This window comes from Callorhinchus milii, unplaced genomic scaffold (assembly GCF_018977255.1).
Source record: "Callorhinchus milii isolate IMCB2004 unplaced genomic scaffold, IMCB_Cmil_1.0 Scaffold9, whole genome shotgun sequence".
Lineage (NCBI taxonomy): Eukaryota > Metazoa > Chordata > Chondrichthyes > Chimaeriformes > Callorhinchidae > Callorhinchus > Callorhinchus milii.
The window spans coordinates 4469036-4495796 of record NW_024704750.1 but is presented as its reverse complement, the minus strand read 5'-3'; the positions used below and the strand labels follow the sequence as shown (position 1 = coordinate 4495796).

The following is a 26761-nucleotide window of genomic DNA, read 5'->3' as shown; positions in this document are numbered from 1 at the left end:
ACTCAGAAACTCTGGAAAACTCTTCCTGTAGCCCTCTGCCTTGCCCCTACCTTCCCCATCTTCAGGTCGCACCTGAAGACCTTCCTCTTCGACCTTGCCTACGGTCACCTCCCCCCGGCTCGGCATCGCACTCCACCACCGTCAAGCGCTCGGGGACGCTAACCTGCGTGAGGGGCGCTACATAAATGCAAGTTGTTGTTGTTAGTCTCCTGTGGAGCCTGCTGTTGCTGTGTAGAATTAGAAGGTCTACGTTCACACTTTACTATGTGTGGATTCTACTCTACAATACCAGACTGTCTTGGAAAGGAGAGGCTCTGCAAGCTCTCAACGTTAGGAGGCTGTCTAAATCTGAGAATCCGAGGACACTGGAGGGAATGGGTTAAAAAGAGTTGTCCAAAGCATCTGACAATGTCACTCAGAGCCCTCTGTCGCTTTTGTTCAGCCGCAGGAGGCTTTTTCACACTCACTTCACTGCTGTCCAAACCAAATGACGGGGTTTGTGGCCGGCAGATGACATGACCACACTGTTATGGTTCTTGATGAGGAATTACCGCTCAAAGGCCCCTCAATTATCGCTGTATCACCTGCACGCAGGATTTAAGTGGAAGAGTAAGGGCGTAAAATGCTTCCAAACAGAGCAATTCGTATTCTGAGCGATGCTCCAAAGAGCTCACTCCTGACATTCTTGCTACTTGTTTCAAGCCTATCTATTTTAGGAGTGTTATAAATATCGACAGTGGAGGTTACCAGAAGTTGTTTGTCCCTATGGCAACGGCGTTAACTTGAGTGGTATTTTATTGGGTATTTTTACGTGGAACCTATTGCGGGAATCTACATTCTATTGGACCGTTACACAGTTGTACTTGTGTCAAATCTATTACCATGTTCTGACAATTTATTCCGTTTTTTTTTTCCGTTTCACGTTTGGCAAAGTTGCCCCTTTTCTGCTCCTTGTTTCCCCTAAACTCTTCACTGGAGTTAGCGTGTCAATTATACCCACTGATGGAAACTGGGGAACACACTGTAAAGAAAATGCATCTGATCGAGGCTGGTTAGCTCCTAATATGATTCCTGGTGAAGTCAGCATGCACACTCACCCTGCTGGAGACCAAACATTTAGTCAAAACTTCATCAGCGCACACATAATCAGCACATGTGAAAGCTTCCCCACAAACACTTGGCTCGAATGCTGTGTATAATTACAGTAGCCTGGGATAGTAACATTCGTTAACAGCCTTGTTTCCTGAACTAACAACGGCAAATCGACACGACAGTGAAACAAGTTTAATCTGAATCCATAAACACGGGGAAGAGTTTTTTTTACAGTTTCCAGAACACTCACCTCGTTTCCTTCACATAATAATAATGATACTTGCATTTGATATAGCGCTTTTCACGTTGGGAGGACGTCCCAAAGCGCTTCACAGAACACACTGTAAAGTGAATTGACTGTATATTTGTGGGCGAACGCGGCAGCCAATTGCGCACAGCAATGTCCCACAAACAGTCGTAGATTGAAAATGACCAATTTATTATTGTTTTTGTTTTTGAAAGGATCATTATTAGGCTCTGTGTGGAGTAAGGAAACTTGCCCAAGGTTTCACCCTCTGCCTGGAATTGAACTCAGGTCTCTCGCTTGCAAAGCGAGAGCTCTAACCACTGAGCTACAGGACTCCACATAATATCTGTGAGAGTGTTCTGTCTGCTTCGAAACATAAAATCACAGGAATGCTGTTTTATTTCATTTAATAATAAATTACATTCAGTTTTAATTTGCATTCTGGTAGGGAGCGCCCATATCAGGGCTTTGATATATAGATATTAAAAAAATAATAAATTGGTCACTCAATCCATGACTGTTGCCTCTGCGTTTTGCCCACAGAATACACAGTCGATTCACTTTACAGTGTATTCCCTGAAGCGCTTTGAGATGTCTTGAAGGCACTATATCAAATGCCAGGATTATTATTATGATTGAGGGCTGGGGGAGTGCTCCATTGTCAGAGGTGCCATCTTTTGGGTGAGACGTTAAACCGAGTTCCCGAGTATTGTGAAAAGCGCTATATCAAATGCAAGGATTATTATTATTATTATTGTCCAGCCTGATGGAGTTTACAAAGTGGATAGGTTCCGAGATGTTGAACGTACTGCAACCATTGTCAACCATTCCTCTGTCTTCAGCCTCTGCTGTGTCCTACTCTCCTTCCTTTTCTCTGTGCTGTTAACCATGAAAGAGGCAGTGGCTACTGTCAGCTGACAACCCCCAACACCAGCACTGACAGGCAAGCTCTGAACATCATTTCAATAGATAATCATATTCATGTCGGCTCTGGTTTTCTTTCTGGTTTTCTGTCTCAGGCCTTTTTGTTTTCGAGGCTTAACTTTCACAGGAGGTTTTTCTATCCCGTCGATTCCAGCTGCTTTTACGCTGCTTTTGAATCAACCGACACAGATTAGTCTTGAGCTGTTGACACTTAGTTTCAGCAAAGGGAATAGGTGTTCAGTAATCTAAGCCAAGAACAGTTTGGGAAATTGAAGCTGACCCTATAGAATAGCTACCAAACTTAGTAAATTGCAAACCATAAATTGCAGTTAATTTAGCGGTTAACGTCACAATTACCTACTCTGAATGACATGGTGTCGTAATTTAAGAGCAACTCAATTTCAGCTCCGACACCTATTGAAGCTCCAAAGGTTTTACTATCACTTGGGACACACAGAATGCAATTGCTTGCTGCTTTGCTGGGAAAATGCAGTGCGAGACCAAGAAATGGACTTCAACTTTACTTTTAAACATAAGAAACGCAGAGGAACTTCAACTCTTGTGATTGTCCCAACGTGAAACTTTCTATTACTATCCTCTGGTGAGATTTGTACTTTAAGTAGTAGTTTGTATTGAATTCTAGGCAGTGGTGTTATGAATACTAAAAACAATCCTTGCATTTGATATAGCGCCTTTCATGTCGTGACGTGAGTAAGTTTCAAAGGGGTTTGCCAATTTGACCTGGGTGATTGTTTGCTAGGATACCAGGAGAAATTCCCTTCACTTTTTTGAGTAGTGCCCTCGGATCTTAAACATCACCCTGAACAGCTCCTATCAGTAATTGGTTTGCAGACTGACCCAACTCCTTTTATTCAGGATTGTTCCATTCGGCAGAGAAAAGATTTATATTATGACGAGGGCTTCAGCTGGTGAAAGGACAGCCTTTTAATCATCTCTGCCACTGATCCCTGCTTGGCTCAGTTATCCAATATATTTGACATTTAGCGCAACGGTTGTAAGTTTAGATATTAAAAAAATTCACTGACGACGGTTCAGTTCCAAGACAGTAACAGATAGAGCAGCTTTCTCTGATCAGCTGCCTGTTCAAAAGTATATTTCCATTTTTCTCTCATGTTTGAGCCAGATACCTCCCCTTCATGGCTCCTTGTTCACTGGGGACAAAGACACACAGATTCATTAAATTAAGCAGCAGTAGCAACACAAATCATCATATAAAAGCCATGTTAAATCACTTCCACCAGGTCTCCCTAAGGTAAACCTGAATGCAGCCCAAAGCTGTTTTAAAGGCACTTTGGCAGCATTTTGCCTGGCTTTAGAAATAGCAGCAACCATCTCATTAAACTAAGAAGGACTTTGTAGCTTAAATCTGCAGTACGGTGTCTATAGATTTAAACAGTGGTGTGTTTGTGATCTTTGCTGTAGAGCCAGAGATCTATGGGACATACAATTAGCAAGTGTTCCACAATGCCCTAGCTTCCTTTATACCAATTTATTGGTGTCTGTTTGGAGTTTATGCGTATCCATTTTAAACGTTTTTTTCTCATGGTACCCCTTTTAAGAACTTGATAATTGGATGATCTATTCCTGTGGCTGTGCTTCCCCACATCACCACAATTTGATTGAAATCACCGATGCCAGCGTGATTCCAGTGTTACGCACATCAAGTTCACATCGTCCACGTGGATTCAGATCAGACCCTTGTCACAAATCATTGACTTAGGAGGTCTTGAATGAGGAGTTTTGTTTGAGGAATGATCAGGGTCGACGATTCCTCTGGATGGGACACAGAGAAGTATGGGTGAGGTGGGGACAGGCCAGAGCCTACTGAGCGAAGGGAGCGAGCAGGATGGTAGGGGGTTAGGAGGTCGCAGAGGTAGAGGGGAGCAAGGCCATGGAGGACTTTGAAGGTGAGGACCAGGATCTTGAACTGTATCCTCTGTGTGACGGAAAACCAGTGGAGTCGGGCGAGGATGGGGGTGATAGGGTCACAGAGCCTGATGCGGAAAGGATACGGGCTGCTGTATGATCTGCAGACTACAGAGGGAGGAGTTGGGGAGGCCGACAAACAAGGAGTTTGAAAAGTCAAGCCTGGATATTATGAATGCGTGTATGAGGGTTTCTGCGGCCTGCGGTGTGAGATATTGGCGGAGCCGGGTGATGTTGCAGAGGTGGTGGAGGCAGAGCCAAGGTTCCAGACTGGCTTAGTAAGGTAGAGTGTGCATCCTTGGATGGTGATGCTGTTCAGCACCTCCAAATCTCTGTGGCGGCGCTGACGGGAGCCAATCAGGAGGGCTTGATTTCTCACAGACATTCTGTCAGGACAGCAGTGATCCTAGAGTCAAGGGTGGAGGCAGAGAGATAGAGTTGGGTGTCATCCGCATACATGCGGAAGCCTGCGAAGGATGTCACCGAGAAGGAGCATATAGATATTGAAGAAGAGGGGACCAAAGGAGAGAGCCCTGTGGAATGCCGCACGAGACGGAGAGGAGAAAACGTTTGTGGAGATGAAGTGGAGATGGTGTGAGAGGTAGAATCTGCTCGGTCAGAATGCCTGAAACAAATGAGAAAAACAAGCCATTGGCTGCTCTGTGTGGCTTGCGGCCAGTTCCATCAAGTACGGGACGATTTAATGTCGCAGTTCAATCAAAAACAACTGTAAGATGTGCAGCGTTGTGCATTGTAAGTGGAAATTAGATTGCAAGTATGCTGAGACACAGCATCTGAGCAAAGATTAATCCAAATGATGATGATAATCCTTGCATGTGATGTAGCAATTATAACATTGAAATGCCTAGAAGTGCTTAACAGGTGATTACTATACAGTGTACTGACTGTGTATTTGTAGATGAACGCAGCAGCCAATTTGCACGCAGAAGTGTCTCACAAATAGCCATGAAGTGAATGACCAATTTTTTTCAGGAGGAAGATCAAATCAGCACCGATAGTAAGATGGATGTCGTACATTTCAGTAGCAGACAAGCCTGTTGAAAGTCTGATTGCTGCCTGCATCCAATGTCGTGACAATAAGTGTCCATTAAACAGATGGCAGAATTGCCTGAAGAACAAAGGCAAAAAGAGGCACATTTTTTTGTTGCTGCTTTTTATCTGGAGATATATCTGGATTCCCCAGTGCTGGTTGACACAGACTCTATGAAATCTATATCAGGAAATGCAATTTGTCTCCAGTTAAGCAAAATATTCACTGCATTCACTATACCTCAAGAAGTGGACACAAAAGAGTCAGTGCCTGCCTTCCGATGGCAGTTGATTTAATTAGCGTGTTACCTTGGTTACTGATGTAGAAAGGCAAACAAACCCCATTGGACCTAATCCAACACATCTAAGTAACTAAGTAAGATCAGGGGGAAAAGCTATTTATGCCAAAGTCATTCAAGAGAAGCCATAGAAAGGAGAATTCTATATATCATTCAGAAATTACTCAAGTATCCTGTCTTCAGCCCACCTTGTATTTCCCTGAAAATTCTGAATGAATGAAATTTTTACATTTATCAAGCCAACAGATGACTTAAAATGGGATCCGGGAAGGAAAATGTCCAGTGCCCAGTGGTGATTCAGGCTAAAGTATTCAAACTCAAACAATGTGATGTACCATTGGCTTCTCAGAGGAAAGTTAGGTATGACTTATGGCTTGGCCATTTAATCTGCATCTATACAGAAGTGTCAATGCTTTCATGGTCACTGCTCAGCGAAGGAGACACACAATAATTAGGACACCCTTCCCACCCCCTTTCCCAATTTTCTCCTCACTTCTACTCAAGCCGATGACTCATCTATGGGCCGCGATCCACAGGCACCAGCTGCTACCTGGTGTAAGTGGCCATTCTTCAAGTGCCAGACTTGGCAGTGACTGTAAACCATTTGACTGGGTGGGAGGAGAATCACAAGCACATCTGATTCTGTCCTCACTCACTTCCACACAGATGGAAGTTACAATGCAGGGGTGGGGGGAGGAGGTGTTGAGTTGTATCATGTTCCCTGATAGAAATGATAGCATGAGGTTATTATACCTTGCCTTGCTAGTTTAGGTGCTCTGAAGCGAGTATAGCACTCCTACTGTCAAACCCTTGGTTTACGTTAACCTGACCGGATACGATCAAACCTTGGGACTCTTGGGACCCCACTGGCTCTGTTTTATTTCTAGACGATGGCTGAAGAGGGCGATGGAATAAACAGCATGTGCACGGTTTTAAACAAATGTCCTGTGTGCTTTATTCGGTGCAGTTGGGAATGTTTTCCCCTCAGTTTAACTTAAAATAGTGCTGGTATACCCCTTCTGGCTCCTCAACTGCACAAGAGGCGGCAGCATGGTTGGGAAGAGGAGTAAATTAGGTACAGCAACGAAGCAGTAAGCATGCCTCTACTGCTGAACTTCACTTGAACTTCAAACTGCAGCGCTGAGAAGGAATTAAAACGTCAACAAAGCGAAAACACAGTGACCTACAATCTAGATAGCTTGCCGCAGGGATAGAGTAGAAATACCAGGGATGTTTCTCCACCTTTACAAACACAGAACTGTTAGCTATTCATTGAGCAATGCTGATAGCAGCCGCGAAGATCCATCAAAACAGCCCGTTCGCAGACTGAAGGAGGCTGAATGCCAATGAGCTATGGCTGTGGCAGAAAGTAAAAGGCAACCTGAGAGGATAAAAAGAAAATGACACGAGGCAAGGCTTGATCCGACAGGAATCCTAAGATGCAATCCAAGAGAATTGGCAGTGAGATGCTTCAGTGATTGCCTTGTCCTTCCTTCAGCGGCCCCTCTTTTCCATGATTACCATCTAACGCTGTTGGAAACACAGGTTGCTTTATTACTCACCTTTGCTCTCAGTCCGAAGCCATCACCAAGAGCAACATGGTCATCAGTCATATGTCAGAGCTTCACCGTTCAGTACTGTGGAACGTAGGAACAAAGAGGAGACCATTCAGCCCATCGAGCCTGTTCCACCAGTTTATAGCAGATTTTTTAGTCCTAGTTTTTCTGCCCTTTCTCCTTGCTTCTCAACAAAGTATATATCTAAATGCAAACCCCCTTAATTGATGCTGGCAGTACAGCAACTATTGGAACAAGCAATAAATGACTAGCAACACATTCTTGGGCACAGTTATTAGCTCTAACCTCGTAGGGGTTACCCCCCCCCACATCAAGCTTCCTGTAAGAAAATTGTACGGGCTCTGCTGCTTATCACGAGCAAGCCAATCCTTTCTGAAACAAAACCAGCAATCCGCATTGCTCTCAAAGTGATCAGCAAGGAAGCCCGAGAAAATCTCTTTGGAACGCAAAACCAAAACCTAACAATTCTTTTTGCTAAATGATTACAATATTTTAAGACCAGGTGGAGGAGACATAAGGGCTTACAAGAAAAAAAATCCTGTTCCTTTGACACTCTTAAAACAACCAAAGAAAACGGTTTATCTGACAAGATTTGTCACCATACGTTAGTTACGTGGACTCCATTTGAGAGATGTGTGTAGTATTTATCCATGTTTTGTCTTGTTCTCCTACACAACAAGATTTTATGACTGGCTCACGCTTTATTTGGCAGCAAATAAAGTGTCTGCGTTTGAAATGCGCCCTGTGTGCATTGAAAATATTCCATCACTGTGGGTGTGTGCGCACACATTCTGTCCTTCTAGAGCCACGTATCCAAATGATTAAGAGCTAGATTTTGGCAGCTTCATTAATCAGCTTGGTTTGTGTCTGCCCAATCATCAGTTACAAACAGTTGGGGAGTTATTTTTACCTTCAATTTAATTTCACTCACTCGGCTTGTGTGCCACTATTCCGCAGTTAATTTGTGTCACTTCACAATCTTCTGTCACTGACTACGTGGTGCCTTATGTGTGATCTATGAAGGTTGATGGAGCTGGAGACTTAACTATTTTTCCCCCTTGTACCAGTGCCAGACACACATTCAGTTATTGCGAGTCTGCCAGAAAACAATATTTCTTTGACTTGCAGTTGTAATTTCACTCTTCAAATAGCTTTCACTGTGTAAGATGATTCCCTCTCCTCCCCGCTGTTCTGTCTTCATTTCCATACTTTCAATCTGGCCTATTTATTGCCTTGACTTAGCAAATCCAGATTTCGGGTATTTGCTGATCCATTGCGAGATAAAGTAATGCCATCCGAGCTGATTTCTCCACCAACCTTCCAACTGTTATGGTTCTGCAATTATATTTTGTTTCTATATCACTACATTAATACCGAGAAGATGGAGAATAAGGAGGGTGGACATAATTGATACTTTCAGAATGATAGTTTGCCTACAAAAAAGAACATTGTCACTAAACAGCACAGCAGATCCGTGAAGCACTTTGAGACATCCTCCCAATGTGTAAGGCACTTTATCAAATGCAACCATCATCATTATTATTATTATTTATACCAATGTAACCCAGACAGGTAGGAAAGGCTGCAATTTATGATTCTTCCATTTGGTCGGGTCATAATCTTTGCCAGGCTCCAGCATTTCTTGCTTATACTTCTTCAGAGGGAAGAGAGGTGTGTTATCTTCCTGCATTTCTAGATCAACCATCAGCATTCCGAGTCCCTACCTAGGTACCCGCCTGTATAGCGCTCCCACATTATTAGAGCGATAAATTGATGTTCCATCAGTGTTGCCCTCATCATGAAGCAAGAATGTAACAGGAGTCTGATATTATTGACATTTTTAGATGGTTAAATATATTTATTCTTTATTACGACATTATACTCACTTACTGGTGTCACAACAGGTATAATAGCTATTATTAGTGGTGCCTGTGTCTACCCCGTGGGATAGAGATTATTAAAATTTCTGAAGCTTAGAATTGTTTCCTAATGGCTGTCTTCAGTGGGTATTTTTAGTCTCTTCCTTTCAGGTTTCAGGTCTGATTATCCTCTTTTATTCCTCCTGATTATCCTTCTCTTTCAAACCAGCTAGTCGCTTCCTAGTGATGTGTGTTCATTCATTCACATCGCAGAACCCAAACTGTTAACTAACGTCAGAGGGCAGAGGATTGTGTTGCATTAAGACTTTTGTTTCTATCCAACAAAAAAAGGGCCTGGATAATTCCCCCTGGTTATCACACTCTGCTAGAGTCTAATATAGTCCTCTTAGCAGCGAAAGAGTTGCAGAGAGTCTTCTGGCTGAAGTCCCTGTGGAACTTTGTGCCTAAACCGTGTCAGTACTTGAAGAATTTTAGAACAATTATTCCAGACGATATCCAAGTTTCTATAATACTACAAAGCCAGAATTGCTGAGTGTTATACAGTCAAATGGGATAACAGCTGAGTCCAACATAGCTCAGGGATTAGGCCACAGGACTGAAGAAGATGCTTGCCGGCCACCAGGTTTTCAGGTTGTCCACGTTGAAACAAATTTAGGCTCAAACTTGACCCATTTACAGACAGACCCCTTTGGGCTTTGACATTCTCTGGATGAGGAACCCTGGATTTCTTCCGGAGGTTTGGGAAATTGCTGACAGGAACTCTGACTTGCCAGCACTTCCTCCACAGTTATAATTGATTGGTGTAGTGTGGCGTTATACTTGCATGTGGAAAGATTATTAACAGAAGAACCTGTGGGAACAATAAGTACGGCTGGAGGTTCTTGCCTTCTGCTGAACTTCCTGACTTTAGTTACCTTTTTGGCTTGACAAGCGCGGTGCAGGGCACCCGTATACGTTGTCTGTAGCCTTCAGCACCATTGAGAGCTTTAAGAGGAAAGCCAACTCCATTAGGAGACGGCCTTTCTGATGACCCTGATGTCTAATTTATGTTTGTACCGCGAGCGTATTGTAATTTACGGCTCATGGGATCAATATTTAATTGAAAGTGCGCGAAAATGATAGTTATTTATAGATCGAAATTACAGTTCACGGTTAATAATGGCAAGTAACAGTCCCAGAATTGTTTAAAAATGCAGGAATGGTGTTCGCTGCTGCAAGGATTCCCATAACAATAGACTAAACAGAATCTCTAACCTTGATGATCGGTTCAAGGCCTTTGTTTCTGTTTCGTGAAGGAGCTTCATTATTTATTCATGTCTGGTGTGGTCATGAGCTCAGCTTTTTCACACAAATGAAATTTTATTTCACAAGTGAAAAAAATTCGCCCGCACGATTCACAGTTAATCCAATTTACAATAATAATAATAATAATAATAATTATAGTAATTAATCATTTGATATAACGCCTTATCACGTCTTCGAAACGTCTCAACTTTTCACAGAATATATTGTAAGTAATAATACAAAGCATAGTCAATTCACTTAACAGTATATTCTGTGAAGCCCTTTGAGACATCTCAACGACGTGATAAGGCCCGGTATCAAATGCAAGGTTTTGATGATTATTATTAAAAAAAACACTAAAACACGCCGTCACACAGTGCAAATGCTTCTTATTTCATACTCCACACTGTCAGCAATCACAAATTGGGCTGCTTATAGACTGCACGAGACCTTGCCAGTGTGCCCTCTGTTCTGCCAGCTCTTGTAGCTGTCTGCTCATTCTCACTCTGTCATTCACATCTTCCCACACTCGGTCTCACCATTGTAACTGTGGAACTGCACTCGATCTTCCCAGCTGAAGACCTGTTCCACTGCCTGATGTCTCTCCAAAGCCGCTGTGAGTGCAGTTTCTGAGCAGGATACCAGCATACCTCGACAGAAAGATATAAACGTGGAGTCCTGTAGCTCAGTGGTTAGAGCACTCGCTTTGCAAGCGAGATACCCGCGTTCAATTCCAGGCAGGTCAGGGCGAAACTTGGGCAAGTTTCCTTACTCCACACAGAGCCTAATAATAATCCCTCCAAAACCAAAAACAATAATAAATTGGTCATTTTCAATCTACGGCTGTTTGTGGGACACTGCTGTGTGCAATTGGCTGCCGCGTTCGCCCACAAATATACAGTCAATTCACTTTACAGTGTGTTCTGTGAAGCGCTTTGGGACGTCCTCCCGACGTGAAAAGCGCTATATCAAATGCAAGGATTATTATTATTATAAACCCATGTCTCATAAATCAGCACTGAAAAGCTGGGTGGCCAAACCCCCAGCAAGTCATCAACAAGTGTCACACTCACAGCCTGATATCAACCAGCTGGTATTTCATGTGATATGATAATTAACACCAGTCACTTGTTGTAAATTCTCCCCCCTCTTATTATACCATTGGCGCGGGGATGATTCCAATCCAACCATGTTTAGTTTGCCAGCGAGAGATGTTAAAGCAGCATTTGGTCCAGGAAAGCATGTGTGATTAAGGGATTAATAATGCAGAGAAGATGACTGTTTGGTGATGGTTTGCAGCAAAATATCAAAACACCTCATTGAATGTCATATTGCCTTAACATGGCTCAGGCTGGCTCCCAGGCTGCAGAAATCCTCGTCCCATGTTGACGACCTACTGATCATCAGACGAGGCTTTGTACAGACCAGATGCTTGATGGCTCTATTGTGAATACAGTAGTACCACTGGAAGACTGGACTATTGCACAATGCTGTATATCCCCTCTGGGCACAAGTTAAGGAATGTTATTCAGAAGCCCCTGGCAGGCTGTACACATTAATGGGTTTACTGACAGGATCGCCAGAAGGCTGAGTTGCTGTCTTGCTGCTTCTGTCTAGTCCTCCTGAGGTTTTGTAGTACGGTTAGATCCAACGTCCAGCTCCACTGAGGGCATTGTTGTGTAAGATGCCAGAGACCTCAGTTGCCACACTATATAGTGAGGATAAACCCACAGGCCTTTGCTGTGCCCAATTTTACTTTGGGCCCATCGAAGCAAGAAGATTTGTACTAACAAATGGAACAGAATTGGTCATTTTTTGGCACGACCAGCAGATTTTCCTTAATATTACAACCGATTCCAACCAATCTGGTATCTGAACATTATGTTCATGGGCGTGAGGATTTGGAGAGCATCTATTCTTCCCTGATCGCTAAAGTACAGATCTTTACACTATCGCATTTTAATGAAATGCAATAATCAGAGTAAATTGACCTACCCTCCCTCCCTCCCCAGCCCAGATTGATGGTGCAAACACTAAATCTTTCTATCAGCTGTGAGAAGATGAATGGCTTGGTCATTCTAAGCCACATCTTAGTGGGTGTGGGTCAGCAGCACAAAAAGAGTAAGCTTGCCTTCAGCAATGATTCAAGAGGTTTGCTGTGTATATAATGGGAACCACCAAAGACACATTGACAGATGGCAGAGAGGGACAGAGTTACTATTGCTGCTGTCTTCAACCCCCAAACAAAAAGGGCTGCGATTCTTTCTAAATAATTGACTGTTCGGCAAAGCAGGCTTCAAACATGATCCATAATAGGTCTTTTATTCCCCTCTTTATTCAGGAATGAGCATTTTCTTCAGATTATTAAAGGAATGTTTTCTCGCAAATAGTTTTCAATTGGAAAAGAAAATAACTCGCAAGGCAATGAAATGTCGATACAAAGACTCGGAGCAATATAATGCCAGCATTGCTCGAAAGGAACAAAAGGTGTTGGAATGTAATTTTCTTTACAGTGCACCAACATCATAATGTAATTCCAATGAAATGATTGGAGTTGTGGAAGCATAACAAGTCACCTTAAACAATCTGCAGCTTTACTTTTACTTTACTTTCAGTAAACACTGTTCAGTAAGCGCTCCGAGACGCTACCCAATGTGGAGAGCGCTATATAAATGCAAGTTGTTGTCATTGTCCGCCCCACCCTCCTTCCCCCCAACAATAATGTGTTTCCCTATTAACATTGTGGCCTCAAACTGTTGGCCATTTTACTTTATCTTGAATGAAAGGACTTCAGTCAACTTGGTTGAAAGTTCGGTGTTTTCAGTGAGGAGACAAATATCCTGCAGATATCTCTATCGTGCCACTACCCACTCAGTGTCTATCCAAGGAAACTGCTCACCCACAGTCTTCACAAGGGTAAACCTCTCCCATTCGCATTCATCATCATAGCCTCAAGAGAATCCTCAGTTCTCAAAAACTGACCGTCAACGTAAACGTGTTCAACCTTAGTATCCCGACAAATTAACTCTGTCCGTTTACATTGGTTTCAGTGAAAGTGGTTTTCAGGTCAGTTGGTAAAGAAAAATGACAGGATTACATCTGAAAAGTTATGGATTTGATTTTCACCAATGTTAAGGGCTGGCTTGGATTTCTGACTGAGAAATATGGGGGGAGAAATTTAGCTACAAAATCTTCTAGAAGATTACATGGTTCTCCTCCTAAATCAAGGAGGACATAAAAGCAGAGGCGAGAACTGCACTAAAACGGGTCTTTCATTCTTAACGTAAAGCCAGCTAATACATGGCATGTTAGTTTGGTGAGTGTCACATCTTTTCAGCCAGGCCCAGATACCTAATGGAAATACGTGAGTCAATACAATGTTTGGTCTTGGGGAAGAAATTGTCACCTGTTTAACCATCTTGAATTGTGTCTTTTGCTGGCTGGCTGAGGCGCAGTTTTAACAGGTCAATTAACAATAATCAATTGTCACTTCTCCATATAATATTCCAAGCAGTTATTGAACTGAACATATATAAGATGTACAATCAATTAGAATCCCTGACTATTCAGCACCTTGGGACATCCTCCTGACGTGAAAGGCAATTTATAAATGTAATTTGGTATTGTACTGTATTTATACAGTCAATCTACTTTACGGTATATTATGTAAAGTGCTTTTAAGATGTCTCAAAGATGTGATAAGGCGCTGTATCAAATGCAAGGATTATCATTATTATTTGGATAATGTGGTCTCTCCACATAGATAACAATGAAACAATTTGATATGTTACAAATTATTCGATTGATCGACATGGAGTCAACAAGCCTGTTCACATATTTTCCTGTCTCTGTCTCTACAGACCCCCCCACGGTGGAACCTGCCTTCCTGGAGATCCGACAGGGTCAAAGCAGAAGCATTACCATGACCTGCCGAGTCCTGAAAGCCTACCCGACCCGTGTGCTGACCTTCGAATGGAGGCTCGGAAATAAGATTCTGTTAACAGGCCGATTTGAGTCGCAAGATTACACACAGATTAGAGTGGACAATCTCTCCAAAGATAGCTATGGGGTTTACAACTGCAGCATAATCAATGAGGCTGGTGCTGGGACATGCAGTTTCCTCGTGACAGGTACCCATTGCAAATGATATTATATGATGCTTTATACTGCACGCTATGTTGCCTGTTAATCTTGCTTTAGAGCAGCTAAACCCAGGAAGTGGTTTTTTTATGCCTCATGTTCAGTAGTTATCTTCTCCACAGTGGCCTCATTGTCTTCAATCATTGGGATCTTGGGACTAGTATGACCTGTCTCAGTCACTGTTCCCATTTTGTTGGTGTCATAATATGTCTACCTTCATCATCCCACCTGCTTTGGCTTCCACTCCCACCTCGGTGCCCAGGCTGAGACTTGAGTGTTGTAAGCACTTTGAGACATCCTCTCTCCGACCAAAAGGAAATGCAGGGTAGCAGGTAGCACATAGCACGGACTGGTTCAGGAAGTGAGTGCCTCCATCGATCTAATAAGAGTTGGCATTCGTTTTTCTCCTGGAGGCCAAGCATTGACTCGGTTGATGATTGACAGCTTCAGATCAGCAACCAGCATGGAAGAGAATGCCGCTCCCTATTAAATCAATGAAGGCCTCATGACTGAGCTTGTGATTGATTATAGCTGAGTCTATTTGGTCCCATATTCTAGTGAATATGTAGAATTGAGTTCCAGCAAAAGCAATTGATGCTATGGATTAAAATAACTCCTTAAAGAGCAGGATAATTGACTGGGCACAGCATTGGTGGGGACAGGCTGAGTTGAGCAAATAGTCCACATTGAGACCTGGTCAAGGTTGGTGGGAGGGTTATAGCGTACCAAGGTTGGAGAGAAGAGGTTGGGAAATGGAGGAATGATCTGTGTTTTTTGCTTGCGTACCTGTGCATGACTTTCTGTTAGGAAGCAGAACGGCGAACCCAGTAGGGTGGGATTGTTGATGGGGACTTTGATCTGTGTCTAATTCACATTGTTGTTCACCTTTAAGCACGTAAAAGTAGTCACAACTGACATCCTGCACCTTGGATGAGTACAAAATGCATCCTTAACTAAAAGGTATGCAAATTTGTGGTCTATTCAGATTGCTGATACAAGCAAATCTCTAGGGCTTTTTGGCTTATTCCTGACTTAGAGCTCCATCAATCCTCAAAGATCTTTGCTTTCTGTACGCTGATTTTTTTCTTGGCAAGGTGAGGTTTTCCTCTGTCATTCACATTTCCTGAAGTTTCAGAGAGGGCTGTACGGAGGGAGCTTTACTCTGCCTCTAAATTCACACTGTGGCTCATCTTTGAGTTTGAGTATGTGATTCTGACACATGGTGCAAAAGTAAAATAGCCTTGCTGAGGGCAATGAAGACCAAACTGAGTGCACAGCACTTAGTTAAATTCACTAAGATATCCTGGAGGAGAATGTGCTGGGTAGCACTCCAGCATCATGTCACGGAGTGGTAGCACATTTGTCTTTTGTCCACAAGTCCCTGTAGGTTGAATTAAAAAAATCTGGGCCACGAATTGAGGAGGAGGAGGAGGAGGCACAGAGATGATGCCAGCTACGTGACAAGAGGAACCTGAAAAGTCGGAGGAAGAGTCACCAATGGGGAAGCAGGGCGTGTTTCTTCACAGCTGACACAAGCGTGGCATTTCCAGCGGCCTGGATGACAAGGTGTGTCATCTGAAGGGACCTTAGGAAGAAGGAGAGAAAATTAAAATAAACTCCCTGCCAAACTGAGATGACTGTTGCTCCCTTAATTTGGCAACAATTTCTGTAGGATGTGGCTGGAGCAAATTAGCTGTCATATTTGTCGACTTAATATTCATTTCAAATCTAAAGCACTCTCGAGACATTCCTTTCACGTTGGAGGTGCTAAATAACTGTTTGTTATTGTTGTCGTTCAGTGCCCCATCAGTAGAAATTGCTGGATTGTCAGGTAGGGATCAGAGTTTACGCATCAGTCTCAGGTTCATAATCCTGGTATGTGATTTTACAAACAATTGCATAAGGGAACTGCACAGCTCCTCACATAGCGAGATTAATACGAAAAGCCATTCAATCTGCCATTCACTCTGAAAACAACTTTCAGCCTCAGCTGTTCAGATGGATTTTACATACCTGTGAATGGCAATACTGCATGAACGGTAAATGGAGCTTTGCAATACGTGACCATACATTTTAAACAGGCGTATAATAGGCCAGTTATAAAAAATAATCCTTGCATTTGATCACGTCTTCGAGACGTCTCAAAGCGCTTCACAGAATATACTGTAGAATGAATTGACTGTATATTTTGTGGGCAAAAAGTTGCAGTTAATACAGGCAAAGAACTGTTAGGGTTAATTAATAGTATTAATATGCATTTGGGAGTCTGTTTTTGTTATAATAATAATAATAATAATAATCCTTGCATTTGATATAGCGCTTGTCACGTCGGGAGGACATCCCGAAGCACTTCACAGAACACACTGTAAAGTGAATTAACTGTATAGTTGTGGGCGAACGTGGCAGCCAATTGCGCACAGCAATGTCCCACAAACAGTCATATGGATTGAAAATGACCAATTTATTATTATTTTTTTTGGAGGGATTATTATTAGGCTCTGTGTGGAGTAAGGAAACTTGCCCAAGGTTTCGCCCTCTGCCTGGAATTGAACTCAGGTCTCTCACTTGCAAAGCGAGTGCTCTAAACCACTGAGCTACAGGACTCCACAAAGTTCCAGTTCTTATCAACTGGTATAGAATTGGTGAGGGAATAGATACAGTATGTTTCTGAATCTATTTCAAGCTTTGTCAATCAGCACCGCAATAACCCTTTAACGTTTTTTGACCCACACCAGTGCATCTAGGTTCATTACTACTACTGAGAGGGTTTGAGACAGCTTACATTGTAGGTCACTGGGAGAGGGTAGAATTCCACCCATTCCCAAACACGTCACAGTGTTGCTTACTGGCTTCCTGACAAACAGAGACGTGTTCACATTACAGTGCTGATGTTAAGGGCAGCGCTACATTTGTAAACAACATGGTACTAGAAAGTAGGACTTTATTGTCTCTATATATATATATATATATATATCTACATATATATAGGAACATATAGGAACAGGAGGACACCATTCAGCCCTTCGAGCTTGTTCTGCCATTCTATAAGATCATGGCTGATCTGTACCTTAACTAAAAAAAAAGTGCTCTTTTGGAAAGTTTGATGCATAAAAATCCATAATTACATTGGGTGGAGCTAAGCCACTAATGTCCAGATCATTTCATAAAAGATGTAGTCTGGAAAAGTCTACACAGTTATTCCTCCGGAGCAAACCTCCATTCTATAAGAATCTTGTCAGGCTGTTAAAGCTGGGTTTTAGGAGTGATCAAAAACATAATTATCGAACTCCACCTGCTGGATCACCCCAGGTTTACAGTTATAAAAATAACTAAAGTGCCTTACAGTCCATTGCTTGCATGTATTTGCTTGAAACTTGTATTAAAGCTTAGTTTCCAGTTGAAATTTCTCTTCTGAAGGATTAACCATCACTGGTACTAATCGATCTAAGCTTCATTTTTGATGATAAATGTCTTTTGGGGCCATTATTGATGCAATTACAATTGAGTGATCTGGAAGCTTGATTAAAAAGACACAATGAAATCTAGGTTGTTATCAATAAGGTTTAGGTTTTCCACAGTTCTTTTCGGTTCCCATTAATACTTCAGATGGCTTAGATTTGCCTTCTGGAAAATAATGAGCTCCTTAGCAACCTGTAGAAGGACGCAGACAAATGTACGTCAATGCTTCCTTCCCAAAATGGCTTTGACTGGCTTCAGGTGCCAGAGGGCCTCTGGAGAAGGGAAATGAAAGATGTAAATTAAACTTCACAGAGCAGGAAATTAACAGAGCACAAAGGATAGAAATCAGAATAGTCAAGCAACTGGGCAAATCATATTACGTGGTGAAGGAAAGCTGTCTGACGCTGTGTGTCAATAAATACATGGAGCATGCATTTGAATACAATGGCATAACTCTTCTGATGTATGGAGATATTAGTGCAGGTAAACATAGGCTTGGAAATAGACTTATTGTCAGACCAGGAATAAAACAACCTTGAGTGTGCATTCTCACTCAGAATGTGGTTGCTAAAGTACTGCATTCGCTGATCTATTAAGTTATTACCAGAATCCTTACTTGAGTTTTTAGCTCTATAAATGATTCCCAGGCATCTGATTTAAAATCATAGAAATACAGCACAGAAGAAGGGCATTTCTTGGCCAGAGATTCTGAGCAGTCTAGGAGTCTAGCAGCCTAGGAGGAGGCCATTTGACACTCTTCAGGTGACAGCCTTATACCTATGATATTTTTTGTACAACCTATGATCAGGGAATTGTAAAAGTCTTTCATAAAGATATAGATATTTTTTTTAGATTGTGTATTAAATCAATAGAAGCATACACAGATAGTGGCACATAAATACTGCTTTAGGCAGCAGAGGAAGATAGGGTAACTAAGTCTGTGAGCACTAACCATAACTGTAAGTCACTTGTGAGTGTTTTTGTTATTTGTCATCCAACCAGCCAGGCTCCTTTTGGAGACATTTATAGCATCTCCCTGCTGGCTGTGAAGTGTCCTCTGATTCCATTACTGTCACAGCTATCAAAGGTTTAATGCCACTGGTTCAATCACAATTTTATTTTGCTTTCGGTGGGGGAAGAAGTAGGCAGGGTCCCCTTGGAACTGAGCTGGCTCCAAGGTGACCTGCTTGGCAATGGAATGTCAAAATCATATCAACTCACTGTGGCAATCTCTAGTCTGGTTCCTGAGCCTGCAATACTCCAGGGCACTGAAGTCAACCTTACATTCAAACCCGCCTGATTTAGATTATTTCCACTTCATCAAAGTCTAGATCTCAGACCAGCACAAGTATATATCGCAGATGAGATTTGGTACTGGATTTTATCAATAGCAAAGTGTAACCCTTGCAGCATATTATTGATGAATTTATTGCAGTGCACACATCTGGGCCTTAGCAAACCAAATACCAATGCATAAATTGAGGGCTTTCTGGGAATATGATGCGATTCTCCTTCTGTTCTAAAAAGGCCACTTGTATCCTTGCCTCTTGCTAATTTATTTGTTCAGCTGTCAGATGTGGTGGCATATGCACACAACTCACACAGGGAGATGTGCACTGACACAGAGAAAATCCGTACACACAAGCTTCTTATCACTGTTTGTCACGTACCACACCATCCTGTGCTTGACTGAGCCTTCAGCCTAGATTATCAATGATTTATTCCATCAAAACTTGTAACACTGCAGTCAATGATCTCTGATGAATTGAATTCTGTTTTGCATTGCTTGAGTTAAGTTTGAGTTCATTCAGATAGCATAGGATGCGTAGGTACACACTGAACTCCAGGAAAATAAATAGACTTGTTTCTGGCTTGGCAGTGCTTCCGCAGGTTTGTTTCCATCATCTGTATGTAGCATCACCATCTACTGTCATTTCATAAGCAGCCCAGATACCTTTAATAATCCTTGCATTTGATATAGTGCCTTATCACATAGTCGAAATGCCTCAAAATGTTTCACAGGATTTTTTTGTGAAGTGTATTGTAGGCCAACATAGCAGCCAATTGTGCACAGAAATGTCTCACAAACAGCCATGAAGTGAATGACCAATTTTATCTGGGGGTGGGGGGTTGTTGGCCAGGACAGTGGGAGAAACTCCCTTCTCTTTTTAAATCGTGCCATGGGATCTTTAACATCCACTTGAACAGATAGACTGTTTTAACACTCCACTCAAAGGATGGCCCTTCAACAATGCAGCGCGTCCCAATACTGCAACACTGGAGTGTCAGCCTCGACTATATGAGTTCCAAGTCCTGACATGGCACTTGAACCCACAACATTCTGGCTCGGAGGTGAGAGTGCTGCCAGCTGATCCATGCTGACACACGTACTGTACTAGAAAAACATCAGTAAAGAACACAATTCCCTAAATGACGATCCTGTATAAACACTGCAACTGGAAAAGATACTCTGATGTATAATAATAGATTTTCATGCAGTGTTTTAAAATGCATTGCAGGTAAGATGAGGCACATAACCATAGGTTTCAGCTAGCTGACCAACTGTAAAAACACTCAGTATACCTTTGGGACTGTAATGGCACAATATTATCACCCAAAATGCTTGCTTGGGGTGTTTTATCTTTGGTTGGTGACTATTATGACTTCAGAAGATGTTTTAATAATTCCTGTTGCAATGCACTTTGAAGTCATCTGCTGACACTGTGAAAAACACACCTGCTGATAAGTGAAAGCTTATATTTATCCATCCAAGCTTGTAGCAATCTTCAATAACACTTAACAGAAAAAACATTTGTTTCAATAAAACCATGAATAATTACACCATAAATTAATTTTAAATGCCTCGCGCTCCTGATAGAAATTGTTAGGTGAAAAGCTCTCTCTAGAGGATTGAAACTAATGCAGTTCTGTAGAGGGAGGTCTGTTCAGGTCCATTGCTGTTGCCACTATTCATAAATGGAACTTTGTTTGACGGTTAAAATTTTCTGTAAACACAAGGCTCTGTGACCAACAAGAGCCAAATTGATGGAGTTTGGAAGCATCTGAAGCAATCTAACAAGGACCCAGAGATCAAGGAATGTAGTGTACCTGCCAAATATGCCTATTCATTTGCAAAGGTAGAAAGGAAAAAGAAAAGACATGGATGGATTTATTTTCAGTCATTTAAAGCATCCAACTCAGCGTGAAGCTTTTAACAGTAAAACTACTGACGCATTGAAATGTATTTGAGGGATATTTAATTCACCGATTGCCAGGGGCTCATCAGAGATGTAACAACGTCAATCTATCACACAATCTTAATACCCAAAACAGGAAGTGGTTGTCAAGAATGGTCGCTTATTACCAAAAGATAAGGAGAATCGTCTTTATCTAAAGTTGGCAGTGTTGTGGAATCCATGTTGACTTTTGAGAAGCAGTTAGATAAATGTCTGAAAAGGAGAACTACAGGGAAAAGACAAGAGATTGGGACTAAGTAGGAGAGACTCACATTTGCCTAAATTATCTTCTGTGCTGTACATTTTTACAGTTCAATGGTGCTAAGAGCCAGTTTCCCCTGAGATGTGGCAGATTTGTGAATTTATTCCAGGACTTCAAGGGTAATTTCCTGAGCTTGATCACCCTTAAATTTAATGTTTATAGAATCATTAATAGCCCTCTCTGTAAAGAAATACTTCCCGGTGTCTGTCTTGAAATTGTCTTGATAACTCTGGACTTGTGCCTGGTTCAAAATAAATGATAAGAATCTGGTCACTCAATCCATGACTGTTTGTGGGACACTGCTGTGTGCAATTGACTGTCGCGGTTTGCTTACAAAATATACAGTCAGTTCACTTTATGTATATTCTGTGAAGAGTTTTGAGACGTCTCAAAGTTGCTATATCAAATGCAAGGATTATTATTATTATTATGCTCCCTTGGCATATCTGAAGGTCTTGTTCTGAGGTTACTTTCTCAACCCAATTTAGAATCTTATATTCTTCTATAAGGCCCCCTCTGAGATGTTTTCCTTGGAGGTTGAAGAGCCCCAGTTTATCTAATCATTACTCGTGGCTCATCCCTGTAACAGTGGCTCATCCTTCTTCCATTGTGTACTTATTAAAAACATTATGCTCATTTGTAAGTCTTATACTTTTAACATTTCCTCTGATACATTGATATTGCATTCCATATAGTGCAAAACAAGGGCATTATTCTTATGTAAGAATAAGAATGTCCCGTTGGTAGATGATCAACCAATAGCTCATTCAGCCACAGGGGCGTGAGAAAGCTATGAATTCTTATTAGTCTCAAGTTCAGTTTGTGCTCTGCTCATTCTTCAGGTCATTTTTAAATGAGATTGACACCGAGTATTGGTGCCAGATGCAATTCCTAAAGAGGGTTAAGAGCGATTAAGTGTTATATAATTGATACAGATGAGTTCATGTCACTTCAAATCTAGGGCCAGGGAGCTGAGGATTCAGTCTGCACCTTGGGGCTGGAGCTCACAGTCTAGGCTGACACTGCAATAATGGGGGCGCACTAGATTTTCGGAGATGCTATCTTTCCGATGAGATTTTAAATCAAGGACCCATTTGCCTTTTCCAACTGGCCGTTAAAGATCCCGAGCTGCATTTGAAAAGGGAAGGGAGATTGTCCCGACGTCCTAGCCAACAGGCACCCGAATAATCTAGTCATTTATTTCACGATTATTAATCGTTGGACCTTGTTGGTGCAAACGACTTCTGCGTTTGTCTACCAATATTTTAACCTCTCCTCAACCAATTGCAATACATGTGCACAACCAGTAGAGGACGATGAAGAGGCAGCAAAGCCAGGAATCCGGGCTGCCTTTTGCCTCCCTGGCCCTGGGAAGACTGGGGCCAATTTCCCGTGCAGCCTCAGCTGAGATCAACAAGCTCAGGACACGTTGGCGTAGGAACCAGCGAGCTCTGGCTTCCAAATGGAGATTCAAAAAATGTTCCACAATTCGCCCACAAAATATGCAGTCAACTCACTCGACGGTATCTTCTGTGAAGCACTTTGAGACGTCTCAAGGGCGTGATAAGGTGCTATATCAAATGCAAGGATTATTATTATCATCATAAATTTTAACACAACAGGGTCTAATGGGCTAAGACAAGGTGGAATTTCACTCCTTTGGCATTGCACTCTGTGTTTCACAGTCTGCTACATATCATTATTTTCAAAGCAAACAGGTGGATGATAATGAATTAAAAAGGCTCCACATTCCATAAACCTTTCCTATTGACCAGCTTCAGACTTTTACCTGGTTGTTGTTTCTTTAACGGTGTGTGGAGGAGACCCAATTCAAGTAAAAGTTGCTATGTTATTTGTGATTAAGACTTTTTTTAAAAAATCCACTCTATTATATCTCAGGTACACTGAGAGGATCGATAGGAATAGGGCATTTCGAATCAGCAGTTTGTTTGATTTTTGTTCTGAATCATTTACCTCTCCTCATACTGTATCTGTCTTGAGACGCTGACTTTTATTTCTGTCACTTTATGAAGCAGATTTGCATGGTTCGCTATGTGATGTCTTTTCATGTTGGGCTGCACTTCCCACTGATGCTGACTGTGTTTCACCGGGCAGTGAACACTCTGTGCCGAACACAGTGTGAATCCATTCCTATGAAGATAAGTCGACTGTTCCCTTTTACCTGGTGCTATGAATGCTAATTTAGAACCTTTACAGTGTAGAGAGTGGTTATTTCTGCACTACCACAAATTATCCAAACGTCAGGTTATACAATTGAGCCGAAATCAAGGCATAGCTCTCTTTATTCCTTTCAAATCTTAAGTAGCAATCTGAGCCTCTGAGTTTAGGATTGAAGTTAAATAGGAGCAATCCTCAGTGGCAGGTCAATGCTTATAGACTTTGATGAGAGGGGAAAGAATGCTGCAATCTTTTACATCGGCTTTCCTGATGGGTCGGTGCAAGTGGTATTACATGGGAATATGGTACTAGAGTGTAGGAGTGATAATTCATTGCAAATATTGTCATGTTACATCTGTGTCACTTCAAGAAGTCACTTGACAGTGACTATGGTCAGTCAATGTGCGTGCTATGTCTGCAACAAGCAAAAACTGAAAGAGTGGGAAGGGATTGGGTTCGATGGTGAGTCGGTGCATTTTATATTGTGACACGAGCAGTTTTGTTTTGACCCAAGCTTTTGAGTGGCATGTGGTTATACTGCAGCCTGGACCAGTTACAAAGAGCTTCTCACATAGGAACAAGGTGGCAACTCTGGCAATGGACAATCTCAGAAAGTGGAACTATCAGAAGGAAAGGATTTATATTGACCGTGTCATTATCTGTGGAGTGAGTACTTTGCACGTATCGGTTTAAAATCATAAGCGCTTGATAAATGCATGGATTCTTATTACCTCCAGTAGGGTTGAATCCGTTAAATGAATAGAAGAAATGAAGGAATGGTTGCATTTCAAGACGTTTACGTTTTAAGAGATTCTTCCAGTTTAGCTTTTGAAACTCATTAAACTTATCACCTTACGGGATAATTATCACATCAGCTAACAACGTGGTTAAAATCAGACACTACCAGACTGCGGTGTGGTTATGACTGCATGTTTGGTGAATGTTGTATCCTTTTACAAACAGTAGCAATAGCTTTATCCATTTTATTTTTTATTCCTTCTGATCTTCACAAGATCAGTTCGGATGAAGAAGTCCCTTTGGCCTATTACCTGATCTCCTCCCGACGTGAAAGGTGCTCTATAAATGCAATCTTGTTGTTGTTGTTCCTTCCAGGAAACCCACCCAACCTCCCAACACAGCAACAAGTGTTTTTTTGACAATGGAAGAGTAGTCCAGTTTATTGGCTTTGACTACCTTTCCTGACAATTTATGACATGTATCCAAAGGATCTCAGATTTGATATATCGACCCTGCTGATTCCTGCACTTAGTCAGCAATGTTAGTGCTGTCACTTTGAGTCTCCTACCCAAGGCAGCATGTTAATGGTCTAGACAAAGTCAATGAGGTGCAAAACTTGCAAGCTCTTGAAGTCAGATCTCATATTTCACAGGAGTAGAACCTCAATTTATATTTAGCAAAATACTGTGGTTCATCTCTGTATCTGAGTCACACAGTAAACACTGCCATAGGCTTGTCGAATGCCATTACTTCGACATTTAATAATAATAATAATCCTTGCATATTATATAGTGCCTTATCGTGTCTTTGAGACGTCTCAAAGCACTTCACAGAATACACTGTAAAGTGAATTGATTGTATATTTTGTGGGCGAAACGCAGCAGCCAATTGCGCACAGCAGTGTCCCACAAACAGTTGTGGATTGAGTGACCTTTTGCCTACCAGCTACTATTTAATAAAGATTTTATCAACTCTCAACTTCTACAAGGTCACCAGAGAGGTTTGGAATCAGGAGGGTCCTTCCTCCCACTTGATCTTATCCTGTCTGAATAGCCACCCCCTACCATCTTCCCATGAACCAATAAGCCTGAACTTCCATATTAGACTGAATTTCTGTGTACAACTGCTGGTTGAGAAATTTAGGAATACATTCCAAATGTTCCAATATTGTTTTTTTCTGTCTTGGAAGCTGTACCAGGCAGGTTCCGTTATACATATGAACAATTTCCTCGGTATTCAGTACATTATTACTGTAAAAGGGGCAATAATAGTGCAGGAAATGGATTCTGCGATGTTCAACGTGACCGGTATGGAATGGGTGCATAAATTGCGCCACATGGCCCCAGTGTTGATTTTAAATGTACTGTGTGTCTCGGGGATTAAAATGGAAACCTTAATCCTCCCAGTGCAGTGTAATTACAATAAAATGCCTCTTTCTCTGTGAGAAAGGAACTCAGCATCAACACCGGAGGAGTTTAATACCCCTACACGCCACACAGACCAAGCGTATCATTACAATAATCCGGTTGGTGATGATGATGATAATAATAGTAATAATAATCCTTGCATTTGATGTAGCGCCTTATCACTTCTTCGAGACGTCTCAAAGCGCTTCACAGAAGTAATGATAGTGTATTTAGTGGGCGAAACGCAGCAGTCAGTTGCGTACAGCAGATGTCATAGTGATATTATAGTGCTTGTCCAGGGTATCCAAAGCATCTTAACCAATAATCATGAACTGCCAATTCCTTAGTGCGAGAGAATTTATGTGAAAAGATTTCCTGAGCCAGAGACCTGTTTGCACGGTGATTTGAAAATGCAGCTTTCTTTCAGTATTCTCCCGAGAACACAAAACAAATAAATTGCAGAGTATAATTTGCAACACATTCATTCTGTAATGACATCAGGAAGATTAATGGAAATGAAACAGAGTTAATATCAAACGAGTACCGCTGAACTTGGAAACTCTATATTGTCCATCAATTAGACACACATATATATATATATGAGTACTGAACCCAGACTTGACAGGAAGCAATTGTTCTTAATAGCAGTTTTTGAGGAGGTTAAACTGGTGCTACATCTGCAGTCTTTACGTAACTCATTCTCTGCGCTCTGCCATTATAATCCCATTTGCTGCTTCCATTCACTCTGCTCCACCAGACACCTCCGGAAGGTCCTGGCCTTGCGGTGAGGGCGGGGGAATGGTTCCTAATGGCATCATTAGTGGTGAAGAAGATTGTGATGGGGACTTGAGGTTCATGCGCTATCGTGGACCTGGTCTAAATAGCGCCTTTCCTATCAGGAGGACGTCCCAAAGCGCTTGCTTGAATGTACCAATTGATAATTGTAAATGTGGTGCGTTCGTGTTTGAAGAGAACGACTGGCTTCCACCACCTTTCCTGGTAACCTGTTCCAGTTGTTAATTACACTCCGGGTAAAATAATG

At 41.9% G+C, this 26761-nt stretch overlaps 1 protein-coding gene across 1 annotated transcript in view; it reads left to right on the top strand.

Annotated features, from left to right (window-relative positions):
• Window positions 1-26761, top strand: part of mdga2a (MAM domain containing glycosylphosphatidylinositol anchor 2a) — a gene marked incomplete at its 5' end in the record, with an annotated part of 236384 nt that overhangs the window by 150366 nt on the left and 59257 nt on the right. Inside the window, one exon of the mRNA XM_042338106.1 lies at window positions 14161-14430. Within this exon, the coding sequence (XP_042194040.1) occupies window positions 14161-14430 (270 nt within the window). The remainder of the gene's footprint in view (window positions 1-14160; window positions 14431-26761) is intronic.